This window comes from Quercus robur, chromosome 1 (assembly GCF_932294415.1).
Source record: "Quercus robur chromosome 1, dhQueRobu3.1, whole genome shotgun sequence".
NCBI classification, from domain to species: Eukaryota; Viridiplantae; Streptophyta; class Magnoliopsida; order Fagales; family Fagaceae; genus Quercus; species Quercus robur.
In genome coordinates this window covers 11,675,771-11,690,058 of record NC_065534.1, presented here as the reverse complement: position 1 = coordinate 11,690,058, position 14,288 = coordinate 11,675,771, and the positions used below count along the sequence as shown (strand labels likewise).

Here is a 14,288-nt window from a genome sequence, read left to right as displayed (position 1 = left end):
ATTTGATAGGAAAGCTTAAACTTGAGCTTAACTTGTCTGCTAAATAAACGAGCATAAACAAGCTTTTTTCTCGAGCCGAACCTGAGCTTTTCATTTAGAGCCTGTTTGGAATTCACTCTCAGTTAGATTTTCAAAATTAAGTACCAAGAGCTCTAGTATACAAAAGTATTAGGGTAAATTTGGCTAAAACTGATTGTAGAATGAAGCTGACTTCAATCTTAACTAAAACATTAATTTCTGAATAATTTAAAACATCCATTTCCAAATTACACCTAAACATTTACTTTTTGGTTCTCCAATTTCTCCAAACATTGATCACTATGTTTTATCAACCACGACCATTGATTACAATGCCTTGAATTACAACTGATCAAAAAAAAAAAACAATGCCTTGAATTACATAGACCACAAGCTAAAGCATATATATGTATATTTGAATTGAAGACAATGTTATTAACTTGTATGGTCACTATGTACAACAGAAGAAGGCATTGAAAGAATTGGATAATAAGGAACCCCCCTCCCTAAAAAAAAATATAAAAAATAAAAGTCCTGCGTGTTCTCTTTAAATTCAAATCGAGCTTGAATGTGCAAAAAGCATAAAAAAATAGCTAAGAACTATGAGAGCAATTACATAAAGCATCATATCAGAGCAAGCTTACCACAGATTTGATACATCATGAACTCCGCCCACTGTCCTCAATCATCATTCCTTTAAGACTTTTTGCTAACCAAATAGCTGTTTCCCTTGGGGAGACCTTGTCTTTTCCAAAAGGCTTCAAAACAACTGCGAGCTCCTCCAATCTATTATGCTGCAGCAACTCTGCAGACAATTCCAGTAGCCCTTCAAGTGCATCTGCCCTTTGCCTGAAAGACTTAACATCCAAGATTTCCTTTGCCGGTGTTTCTTCTTCGGTCACAGGGGGGTTGGGCTTCGTTGGCTCTAGGGTATCAGATTTCAGAACAGAAGGAACAGCATCTCTCACATCCACTTCCTTGAGACCAGAGTTCTCAGAAACATTTGTATTCAAACTCAAGGCTTCAGTGCCACTTGATGATTTAAAAGTTGCAGAAGCAGTTGCGTTTCTCATCTCTATTTCATCCCTCACTACATTTATCAGCTTATTAACATCCATATTCTGAACCCCCATCTCTACCGTTTCCAGTACTGGCTGCTCACTTCCAACACGGAAACTACTATGCCGTATAACATGTATGACATCATCAAAAACTGGGGAAAGATGGGTGGCAGTTGGCTTTTCAATTGTTGGATTTTGCAAAATGGTTCCTTTATCCAGCTGCAAACTCTTTTGGCTTGATGAAGGAGGAGACACAACCGAAGGGGTAGTCTCTGCTACTGATGATAAAAGTTCCCTTACAGTGAACTTGTCATCACCAATGGATGTAGATGTAAGTTTTGACTGTATAACTGTATCATGCCCACTACTTGGCCTGCTTACAGGGGTATCATCTTTACAAACAAATCTTTCTTCAGAGCTCAGGATTGGGAGTTCTTGAACCACACTTGAACTCAATTTCTCGATAACAGGAGTGGTATTCTGAAGATCTATGATGTCCCCTGAGGTTTGGACCAAGCAAATTACAGATTTTTTATCATGTCCATGGTTTTCCCCAGCCATATTTTTAGACATCTCAGAATGCGCATGCAACTGGGAAGCAGGTGAGCAGCTGGCTGGATGTGATTCTATACATTCAGTATGAGTGATACTCTCACGATTAGGGAGTATCTGTTCTTTCATGTCAATCAAGGGAATTTCTGCATCATCACAAAGCTCAAATCCTTGAATTGACACTGAAGATGACAATGAATTGCTACTATCTGTTTGCATTCCTTTTGAACCTCTTTCTTGAGCCTTTAGTGGCTCCTGTATAATGTGCCTAGAAACATGTGTTGAACAACTTTTAGGTACTGCATGAGTCTTTTCAGCCTCATGGGGCATCTCACTTGGCCCTACCTTCACAGAACTGCTCACTGCATTTGGAACATCAAGCTCCACTTGCTTCATCCGTACTGGAAATGGCAATCGTCTGACCAAACTAGGGGGGGTTCTTTGCCTTGACTTAGTAGGAGGTCCATCTTCAACAACTTGTTTTACAGGACCAGATGGAGGAGTCAAGTCATGTCTGGGTTTTGTTTTAGGTGAGGAGTCAATAACAGGTAACTGCAGAGGTAAATCACAATCTATCTTTGATCAGTTCAAATCATGTACTGAAACCATAACAGAGAATATAAATCGCAGTTGTACCTGATGCTTTAAAGAATGTGATCCCTGAATCCGCTTTGCAAAATCAAAGGATGCCTTTGCTGGTGTATCTGCATTGGACTTGAAACCAGGAGCAACAGCACTAGGTTTGGGCACTTTAGGCAATGCTTCTGCGTTTGTTCTTTGGGTCAATGCAGCTACAGTCTTTGTTCGATTGCCCCTCATTGGAGAACTATTTTCTCTAACTTTCCCTTCTTTTAATGCCATCATTATATTCTTAATGGTTTTTGGATGCCTTGATTCAATATTGGATTGCTGTTCATGATGAGAGGGTTTCATCACCTCTTGCACATCATTTTTGACAGTGCATGTGTTAGGCCCATGTTCTTCTTCATTAAGCAGGAGCTTCTCAGAGACATCTTCATCATCAATCGAAGCCAAATCTGTGTCAGTGCCCTTATTATTGCAGTTAGAGACCATTTCCGGAATGTATTTTTCACTAGAAAGCAAACTATCTTTGTCACTGCTAGAACTAGCACTGTTTTGGCTTTCAGCCATATTTCTCCGAGAATTACGACCACCAGAGATAGGCTTCTCTGGGGAACATTCTGTCGGAGGGCTGAAAGATGGGCGATACTGATCAACATAGGGCTGCAAATATGGGTGCTTCAAAATCTCGGACGCCTGACCAAGGTACACACCCAAAATGTTTAGATGAAGTACTGCTAATGAAATAGTTTTATTTTGACACAGCAAATTTAGTATAGAAGCTTACATTTGGCCGATGCTCAGGGTTTTTCCTCAGCATGCCCTTGATAAGTGTTTTCCTGTTTGTGAAATTCAAAAGAAACTGTTTATAATGCTTTACAATGCCCAATATTTAATAGCATATGATGAAGTATGTGAAATTGAGTACATGACACAATAAGCGGAAATCAAGTCACCCAATTTAGTAAAGAACTTTAGTCAAATGTTGGTTAACCCCCCACCTCCTCTCTCTCTCTCTCTCTCTCTCTCTCTCACACACACACACGCACACACACGCACACAACCACACCCACACCCACACCCACACACCATAGATAGCCCTGACTCTTCTCTGTCTCTCATCAGAGAGCTTTTAGTTTTAACCACCAATGCCAGTGACTGCCACTCTCTCTTTGACCAGCATATATACTTGTTTGACACCAGCAATTTCTATGCCCATCTCTAACCCCTTAAAATGTTGGTCAATCCCCAAAATATGGATTTATTCAGCTTAACAGAAATGGGAGAGAAGGTTTGTAATAACAAATAAGCTTAATAGATTACAGTATATATTGTAAAAGGATAATGGAGGCAGAATCTAAGTTGTTTATATAATAAATGATTTGAACACTGCATAGATGGCCACACCCAATATTGAAGAAAATGGACGACCTCTTTTATGAACTCACCAACCAAATTTTTTTAAGTAATTGAGTTACGGGGCTCAAAACAAAATCCATTATATCATAATGAGATCACATAAGTTTTCAAAATCCATCTACCATAAAGGTGTATGAGAGGTGTTAGATGAGAACCTAGACATTTATATCTTAATAACACTTGCAATATAGAAATCTATATATATACACACACTCAATCTACCAGGTACCATCACCTCCTAAACTCCAGCACAGGGGCCTGAAGGCACAGTGAGGCAAAGCAAGAGCATAGTCACCATCTTATAAAAAGTGCAAATCTAACCTGCTATGAAAGACACCTAGGCTCCAGTGGTGGGGCCTGTACGTGCAGCCAGGCAAAGTAATTGCCTACTCACTGCACAGACCCAGAGTAACACATTGAATGCTCATGTAATTATGATGATGTTGCATACAATCAAAATTCAAGTGTAATAAGTTTAAAAACAGCAGACTGGAACTTACAAGGACGGGGAATAGCAGGACGGCAAAGGGCCAATAGAGGAACGATTTATCTTGCTAATTAATCCTGCCATATCCTGAAATCAGATGTATAACACCAACATCAAATATCTAATAACAATAATTAAAATGAAGTGAGTTAGTGAAAATAGGTAATCATAAACTAAAGATAATTATTTATAGAAGCCTTTCCAAAGAGTGAAAAGCATATAAGATCATATGTTACACCATTGAGCACTTCCAAAGTGATAAAATTTAATTAGATGAACTAAATGCAAAACAGTTCATAAACAAAAGCATTGTTTTTTTCTTTTCAGAACATAAAATATTCAGAATGCAAAGGCCAGTTTTCTTCTGACCAAATCCTTCTCCCCTAAACAAGGGTTGGAGGGTGAAGTTATGGAGCCCACCCCATACAGGTGGATGAGTTGTATTTTTTTATCAAAAAGAAATATGATACATACATTATATATACACATAATCATAATGTATGTATCTATTTGTGAAGAAAGCAAAGGCTGGGTAAAACATGGACAGACATGTTTAACATCTACAGTTAGTCAGAGTGAAGTCAGTAAATAGCAGTTCAGATGGTTTGCCAACTATATGATTCTGTGAAAAGCTCCCAAAAAAACATTTTAAGAAGGGGGTTGGGGGGTGGGGTTAATTGCTGGAAAAAGGTCTTTATTGTGATTCTGACTGTCAATTTCTCATTCTGGAGCACTTCTACAAACCATTTTCATGATATTCCATTGTATTGCTCATTCAAACACAATTTACCAATATACGAAACAAAACAAAGAGCATGACAAGGTTCAATTTACTTAAACAAAAGGAAATTGTAGTCAAACCGCAATTGGTGACTCTGGTAGTAGAAATTATATAGTAAGTTCTTGTTAAGTTGAAGTATTACTACATTGAAAGAGACATCTTATCATAATCTAGATGTTAAAAAAATGTCTTAACCTACGAAAACTATTCCTATAAAATATCAAAATACAAGAAATATAATTTGGTCAAAGGACTTACAAAAGCCTTAAAGGCAGGACGATGAGCAGACATTTCATACATACAGCACCCTGGTCAACAATGTACAATTTTTTGATAGGTGTCAACAATGTACAATTTAAGGTGTAGCACAACAAGACTTAAGAACATCACTGGAATAGGATATAAAACACGTACCTAGAGACCAAATATCAGATTTAAAACCATAAGGAATATCCGCCAGCAGTTCAGGACACATGTAATTAGGAGTTCCAACTACCTGCACAAGAAGGTATAGAGCATTAACGAATGCCACAGAGGAAACACAAACATTAACAATTCCTTTTACTTTTGTTCTATTACTATGTTGCTGTAGTAACATATAAGAGGTGAATAACTTTGAATTTACATTTACAGAATGAGCATCAGGACAAAGTTATATGGATGTTCATAAAATAGGAACCTATGGATAAGTTTTCAACAGAAAAGCTATGAATGAGAAAATTTTAATATATTTATGTAGCAATTTTAAGCCATCTTCAGGTAGAGTTATTTTGGACAAACAACTTAAAATTTTCAATTTCTAACCTTGATAAAAAGGTAATTGAAATTTAAGATAAAGTGTCCTTGTCATTTATCAACCTCTAAAACTGTATAGAGCTATGATAAGATTCAATTAAAGCTATCAAAATTTATAAAAATCGTAATTTTATTGAAATGACTTCGCCTTAGCTTTAGGTAGGCTAGTCAGTTATAACATTACTTATTTTGATAAATGATGAACAGATAAGCGAATAGTTTTACTTCTAGACTTGTTTAGTATATGAATGGTCTTGATCATTATGCTATAGCCTGGTGTCAAATGTAAACATCGAGTTTCCCATCCCAAACTTTTGCATATGAAAAAACGAAATTTCCATATAAAGTACACATACCGAAGAGGCCAAGTCATCTGCCTTCAGTGTTTTAGCAAGTCCAAAATCCCCTATACAGAAACAAAAGACAATAACAAGGGACATCAGTATAAATAAGTAACAGAACTAAATCATAAATCAGTTTCAAATTTATCACAACACAATAACAACATAGACAAACTAACCAAGACGAATATCCTGATCTTTGGTTAGAAAGATGTTGGAACACTGCCAAGAGAGCAACAAACAAATTAGCATTTACAACGATGACATCCAACAGGGAGAAAAAGAAAAGCGACCAGCTTGTACACATACTTTTAGATCACGATGTAGGACGAAATTTGAATGTAGATATTCGACTGCCAGTAGTAGTTGCGTGAACCACTTGCAGAGTTTCTGAGAAATGTTCACAATTATCAACCCAAAGATATTGAATTCTAATATGAACATAAAAAATTTATTAAAAAAAAAAAAAAATTTCTATTTGACAAGAAAAACTACCTCTTCTGGAAAATAAACCCCATTGGACTTTTTCATTAATTCGGCCCTGTTAACAATTCAAGCAAAAGAAAAAAAATGTGGGATATTGCATGTAAATGACAGAAATCAAGACCTTCTATTTGAGGTTTGTAAATAAAAATCAGAGAAGAAACTCACATGTCTCCACCTTCACAGTATCCAGTGACAATACAAACATAGCAACCCTACATTATTACAAAACATGGACTTTCTAATTCAGGAAAAAAAATAAATACAGAACAATTTTGATCATATAATCAAGAACACACAAAATAGTCCTCACCTTCTCGACCCACGCCTCCTTAAATTCGACAATGTAAGGGTGTTGAATTCGCGCAATTAGTGCCATCTACAGTTACTCACCAAAATCAGCAAAATTAAAGTAATTATCCATGCCAAAATTGCTGCACAAAACAGAATTGAAGCTACCTCTTGATGAGCAGATCTTCTGCAACGCTCGGTTTGCCTAGCTAGCCGGATCTTCTTCAACACGTACCTGAAACAAAAAAAAAGAGATTCACGGATTTCAATTCAGTCTATGGAAAATGTATATTTACACAGAGCACTGAGATTGATAGCGAGAGAGATAGAGATAGAGAGGCATTACTTCTTCTTCTCGGCCTTGTGGTGGACGAGAATGGCGGCTCCGAAAGCGCCTCGACCGATCTGCTCCATGATCTCGTACTGATCCATGCGAGACTCCATCGGAAATCGAATCTATTCCTTCAAAAAAAAGCGATCTTATATTTTTCTCAGCTTTCACACCATTTTCCTTTTCCAACACTTTTTACATGAATTCCTTTTTGCTCATATGACTGGATTTGTTAGAATAGCCACCACCGACAACAATTTTGCTTCCCTCAAATTTTCTTCTACTTCAAATTCAATTCAATTTTCAGGATTTCCTTTTTTTTCTTTAATTTCATTCTCAAAATAATAGCCAGCAACGAGCTCGCAAAAAATCTTGTACGAGTGCTTCACTGTACTAGCCTTGCTGTTCACTCTACTCTGTTTTTGCTTAGAAACAATAAAAAGAAAGAAATACACTCCTGCTACTTTCCTTTTTTGTTTTATTTTTATTATTATTTTTTAAAATTTATATATTTATATCTGAAATTACGAGAAAGGAGGTGGTTATTTTAACTGGCAAGTATGGTTAGCGGTTAACCAGGATCTCAAACTAAAATCTTCAACTATGCCACTACTCTCTCTCTCTCTCTTTCTCTATTATAGTTTTGCTTCATTTCACGCCGACAGTCCCAGCTGGTATGCTCATTTATTTTTGTACAGAGTCTCTCGCTCTCTCATTATTATTTTTATACTCATGGGAACCTTATGCCAAGTTTTCTAAAGAGTAAATGCCTAGCCAAAAAAACCGGTAGCATAGTTGTAACCATAAAAACTTTAGGCTCTTTCACTCTCTCTCTCTCTCTCTCTTAATTGATTCCAATTCTCATTAAGTAGTGAAAATAGTGCCTACACCCACATGGTTGGTAGCCTAACGGAAAACAACTTGGACTTTCATGCATATTGCACGGGTTCGATCACACCCATTAGCACTTTGTGAGTGTCCTATTCATTTGTGCCTTGGAGCGAGTTGGATACTGTTATAGACTTATAGTAACGCCCAGACACTGTAACCACGCGAGTAGCCTCCAACTCATTTTTTTTCTGTACCCAAAAAAAAAAAAAAAAAAAAAAATGCCTACTTGTAGGACTAGGAGTAATTTATGTAGATTACCATGAGTTGACAATTTTGAAGCAAATGATTAGTGTATTATACACTCACAAAGATAAGGTGAAGCATATTTAAGGGTGCATTTAAAAGAAGCAAGGTGTCAGTAGGCTCTCTTTGTTTTCAGAACCATGTGCTTGGCATAACTCTTGCCGCTACCTATTATAAGTCCTAACGGGCGCCTGGTAAGTGTTACTTAAATCAAAGCACAGAGGGAATTTTTATTTTTTACTTATCAATGTCACCCATGACCTAAATGCCATATTGCCTTTTTGACATTGTTGGTATTGGTTGGCCACAATGCCAAAACTTTTACGCACATAACACATTGATTTAGGCTTTTAGCTAAAAGCTTGAGCTTTCTTACGCTCCGGGGCTACTGGATTATTCACTGGAATTGGAATCCGCTAACTTGCGCACATGCAATTACGGAAAACGACGCAGACATCTGGGGAAAAGTGGCATAGTATTTAGTGTATTATTATTATAGCACTTGTTGTTCATGGGACCCCTTCACACTTTCCTCACGTGCTTCACTCATAATTAATTTTTGCCTAAGTTACCTTTCTTCGTCTTCTTCTTCTCCTATTTTTTTTTTCTTAAAAAAAATTACTAATGCTAACTAATGTTACATAATTCTCAGCCTAAGATAGTTAAAAAATAATAATAATAATAAAAATGGGAAAGGTTAACGGATGCGCTAAAGATATTAGGTTAAGAAATATTTTTAAAAACTTTTTGTAAGAAAAGAAAAAATAATTAGTTTTTTTGACAATTTTTTGTATTTTTCATAAGAGTAATATTAAAACTTAGTTAAGAAAAAATAACTGATGCTCTAAAGACATTTAATAGTAACTCATTTTAGGAAATTTTTTATGGTAAAAGAAAAAAAAAATGTTGTAACAATTTTATTCTATTTCTCAAATAAATGATATTAAAAATTCATTAACAAATTTTTTAAGGACCACTATTAAATTAATTAGACCCTAACAACTTTCTTAAAATAGTCACAAGGGCACTCATTAACTAGCTAGACCCAATAAAAATTAGCTTTGTAGAGTTTGCAGTTTATAATAAATTTTTAGTACCATTACCATTGAAGTTTTTAAGTTAAGGAGAGGTAGTTGGAGGTTGGTGCAGAAGGGAAAGAAAAAGGTACGACCTCACTTTCTATGCCATAAATCTAAGTGCGTTTCAATTAACATGAAGACTGTGATTTGTCAGCATCAAAAAATAAAATTTAATAAAGCTGATTATTTAATAAAATCATAACCAGTGGGCTGTGGTTGGTCAATTTGTGTGAGTGCAAGGTTGGTTAGAGTTAGATGATTTGGCTTTCCATGTTAATCAAATTTCCATAAGAAGCTTAACTAACTTTCATTATGTTTTTACTTTTTCGACTAGAATTATGTTACAATTTAATGAAGTTGACCTAACTATACTAGTTTTACACACCGCTGAACTACCATAGAACCAAAATCTTTTCAACAGTTTATTATAAGTACACAACATAACATTGAGAGAGAGATTATGATATAGGACATGGTAGATAATTAGATTATTAAATATAAAAAAGACATGATCCAATGGTCAGTGATTCGCAAAAATTAATGATCGTATGTGACTGAGTTTTGAAATTGATTTACTTAAATTATCGAGTAGTTTTAGAATTACAAATTATTCCACAATTCTGATATAGTAGACTGTAAGTAATTAATCATCATTTAGACATAGAACCATAATTTTTTTTTTCACTAATCACACTACCACATTACAATTGTGATAAGAAGTTGTAAAATTTTTTGTAATTCTAGACTTTTTCCAAATTGTCTCATCATGAAATCGACTGTTAAAACCAAAAATGTTGGAGTAAAAATGTCACATGGTCGGCCTGGATGCTTCAACTTAAAGTTGGTTGCACATTTATTGTTGAAGTGTAATTAAAAAAGTCTTTTTTTTCTTTAAATCAATTATGAGATTTTTATTTTATATTATATTATATATATATATATATATAAATATATATATATATATATATATTTATATATATGGACGAAATTAGTTTTGACTTATGTCATTCAACTAAATATTCAGCAAAAAAATGTCATTCAACTAAATATAAAAATAGTAGAGACGTAAACACAATTTAAATATATTTTTTCCCTGCATAAAGGAAAGCCATGGGCACCACCAGTTAAGTGGCTTAACCATAACTTCGATCTCATTGGGTTATTACTCTTACTAGCATTATGCACATTTTGAGAACCAACTTCGTGCTATTAAGGGCAAGGTTTTTAGACCCGGATCGTTCATTGAACCGTAAAAGAGAGATGTTCAAGGATTTTGAGGCCAAATCGAGGTTGAACCGGGATCGAACCGTGATGATGTCATAATTAATTTAATAATTAATTAAAGCCTAAATATAGATATTAAATTTATAAAACTAGCAAAATTGACAATATATCTATATATGTGAGGGGAATTTAATGATTTTCAAGCATATATTTAATAATTAAATAAGAAAGTTAATAAAATAAAATAATAACCATGAAAACATTAAAATTTATGATTAATTTTTGAAGTAAAGTTGAATATTTTTGAAGGATTTTAATTATAATTTTTTTATTCCTTGTAAGAGATGGATAATTTAATTAAGTAGAATAAAATTTTGTTAAGTTGTTTTTTTTTTTTAAAAAAAAAAAAAAAAATTGCTAGGGGGTTGGACTGCACGGTTCTCACCGGTTCGTGCGGTCCAATCCCGGTTTTAGCGGTTCACGAAATTCACAAAAAATCCAGTTCTTTATGCTTAAAAAACCGATTTTCATCTCAGTTTTCACGGTCCGACCTCCCGGTCTGGTCCAGTTTTGAAAACTATGATTAAGGATTCATGTTGACCTCGACTAAAAGTCTTTTGCTATATATAAGGTCTCTCACCCTAAGTTGTAATACAATGTAAATATGTTAGTTGTAAATTGTAATTAAAGATTATAAAAAAGACTCATAAACTGAAACTCCTACAAACAGAAACTAATGCACATAAAGGAATGTGATATACACTACAAAGAACTATGTTTTGAATGATTTTCTATTTCTTTTTCTTTTTTTTCATTTCTTATTTGTAGTAAGTCATTCTAACAGCATTTGTACTGATCCGAGTCAATACTATGTAACCTTATAGTTATACAATCCGGTGATAGCTTATTGCAAAAGTGATTCTAAAAGTATATAGTTTTTGTGAGGGAATTCACAGCCTCGCAAAATTCATCGTCCCAATCTTGTATCTTTTTTTTTTTTTTTTTTTTTTTTTGAGAGGGTCCCAATCTTGTATCTGGTTATGAATAAAACACAAACTTAATGGCGTCTACCAAAGACACTTGGTGAAAGATCACTCAAAATTAAACAAGTGATTTTTTTTTATCTCCAATTAATTATTTCTACAAAAAATAAAGAAAAGAAAAGAAAAAAGCCAAATTAAGTAACTATCTTAACTAGTATGCTTTCCCCTGCTGATATCCTATTTTTATTGCAAGCCAGCGCATGAAGGTACGTGGGCAAAATTTGCCAAACAGTACAATTTCGGAAATATTTTAGGCGGATGGCATGTGTTTAAAGTTATTTAGTAAGTTGGACTTTTTTTGAAAGTAGTACAGCAAAATTGACTTCCTAACAAAAATTAGTTCCGACATGGATTAAAAAAAGAGGAAAAAAGCCACATAGGCTATTGAAAGTCGAGCATAATAAACTTGACTTACATTGAAAGTCGCGTGTACCAAACTCGACTTGGGGTTGTTGAACGAGGTAGCTACGATGTAGACAGTTCTAGCGGCGATTAAAGCTTCGGCGATGAGTCCTCTGATGATCTGGCCCTGTGGGCCAGAGAGGGAGATGGTGAACCCGTTTGGGATTGGAGGAAACGACGTTGTTAGGAAGGTGGCGGAGACCGATAACATGTCGAAGCGGCTGTGAAAAGTAACGGTGGCGCCGAGAGTGGTTGACGGCTGACGTAACGTGACATTGGCGACAGTTCTCGAAGCTGTTAAGACACAGAGATCGGTGTTTTTGCGGTGACAGAACTTCGAGATCGCCTCGACGACATCATTTCCGCCTGGGACTTCGAGAATGTACGGGCTCATGGGCTTGTTTTTGGAACCAGACAGGTGACCTCGGGGCCACCAAACCACTTCGATTAAAGCTCCATCAGCGTCGTGTTTGGGCTTTAGGGCCGATGTGGGCCCACCATCACTGCTTCGGCTCTCGTCGTCTTCGGAGTGCTGTGTTGTTGTTGTTGTTGTTGATGATGATGGTGATGATGATGATGTTGGGTTTGGGAGTCGGTGGGGACTTGGTGGAAAGGGTGAGAAAATGGGTTTTGGAGATGTGGAGATGATGATGTGAAATTTACTATCGTGGAAGTTGAGTTTGGTATAGTCGACTTTCACTGTAAGTCAACTTTATTATGCTCGACTTTCAATAGCCTACGTGGCTTTTTTCTTCTTTTTTTAATCCATGTCAAAACTAATTTTTGTTAGGAAGTCGATTTTGCTGTACTCAACTTTCGAAAAGAGTCCATCTTACTAAATAACTTTGAACACATGCCAGCCGCCTAAAATATTTTCGGAATTGTATTGTTTGGCAAATTTTGCCAAGGTATGTGATATATTTTGTTAACCATACCAGCTTTGCAAGATATAAGAATGCAATCTTTGTTTAAATTGCTTCCTAAGATGCAATGCAAAGATATTTAATGTCTTTGATGGTTGCCAACCAGTTTTGATCAAATACTCTAAACAACTTAATAAGGCTTAGACTGGATAGACATCAAGTCCTTAAATCTAGTTGTGGGCAAAACCAATTGCCATACTGAAATATATATAAAAACTTTATTATTAGTTTAGAGAATAATTTTAGAGATTTAATTAATGGGGGCAATCAATTACCATAATCTATCAGGGAATAAGTTCAGAGATTTAATTAATTATTAGTTTTTGAATCTTACATTAACTAAATAAATAATAAGAAAATGTAATAATTCGTACTAAGAATGATTCCATATTGATACAAAGAAAAGAGGTAAGATAATCCCTAAAAATTAATATATTTTTTTTAATTATTAGAAATACTTACATAATATATATGTTGCAACTTGGTAACTCGAACCCACTTATCCTTGCTCCCCCAAACACTTATGGCTTGGATGGGAGGTACCAACTCACCCAACTGAGCGGCGGTTCCCTTAAAATATAGTTGTAGACTTGTAGTATAGCTTTTGTTAAGTGTTTAAAATAATTACACATTTTATTGTTTTACCTTTTTTTTTCTTTTTTTTTTTTTTTTCAAAACATGATATCAACAAAGTCATACAAAGTCTTTAATCATATTTAAAATATGAAGAATTTGAGAAATATCCTAGCATTATTTCTCAAGATGAGAATATTCTTCCATACCCCCGTGTGTTTGGACTTTGATCACCCAAAAGTTGTCTCCGAGCAACTAATAATTTACCAAAAGTTATCCAAATAGTGATTTCCCAAAGCAATCTATCCTCTCTTTATGTTTATGATGATCTAAGTATGCCTTATATATGTTATGGACATGTGGGGCGCCAATCTCAAGGCCTTAAATCGCGCTGGGCCTAAATATGTAATTCTAAAATCTTGAAGTTCAATCTGTTCAGTGGTGTCAAGCTTGCAGTCAATTCTACAGTTGAGCAAGTAGATTGAACAGGTTTTAGAATTTAGAGCAAATTTTTTTTTTTTTTTTTTGTCAATTCAAATTTTTTTTTTTTTTTTTTTTTTTGAGTAGTCACTATGTCTTTGACTTGATTCTCAAATACAACTTCTAAACGCTAAAGGCAAAGTTCATACATCCAGGGGTGTAGTCAGGATTTTTAACTTGAGGGGGCCGAATTACATACTTGTACATTAGTTATAACTTATATATTTATGTGTATGTATGAGTGAGATAGATAGATTTAAAAGAAATAAAGAAATGAAGCTTAAAGATT

At 35.0% G+C, this 14,288-nt stretch overlaps 1 protein-coding gene across 1 annotated transcript; it reads right to left on the bottom strand.

The window, feature by feature from the left end:
• Positions 1-396: 396 nt before the first annotated feature.
• Positions 397-7,772, bottom strand: LOC126720912 (serine/threonine-protein kinase Nek5). Its single transcript, XM_050423768.1, has 14 exons — positions 7,157-7,772; positions 6,979-7,045; positions 6,833-6,898; positions 6,688-6,734; positions 6,532-6,577; positions 6,346-6,426; positions 6,216-6,258; positions 6,052-6,101; positions 5,315-5,396; positions 5,159-5,208; positions 4,133-4,206; positions 3,001-3,052; positions 2,268-2,909; positions 397-2,183 (listed from the first exon to the last, which is right to left on the bottom strand). The coding sequence occupies exons 1-14, from the start codon at positions 7,252-7,254 to the stop codon at positions 678-680; spliced, it is 2,904 nt and encodes a 967-aa protein (XP_050279725.1). The 5' UTR covers positions 7,255-7,772; the 3' UTR covers positions 397-677.
• Positions 7,773-14,288: the final 6,516 nt, after the last annotated feature.

What these genes read in the sequence shown, in the direction of transcription:
- LOC126720912 (XM_050423768.1), bottom strand. Translation starts at nt 7,254, where the DNA reads ATGGAGTCTCGCATGGATCAGTACGAGATCATGGAGCAGATCGGTCGA. An exon ending in CACAAGGCCGAGAAGAAGAA is followed by an intron (nt 7,046 to 7,156) that starts GTAATGCCTCTC and finishes TTTTTGTTTCAG; the next exon opens with GTACGTGTTGAAGAAGATCC. An exon ending in TCCTACATCGTGATCTAAAA is followed by an intron (nt 6,259 to 6,345) that starts GTATGTGTACAA and finishes CTCTCTTGGCAG; the next exon opens with TGTTCCAACATCTTTCTAAC.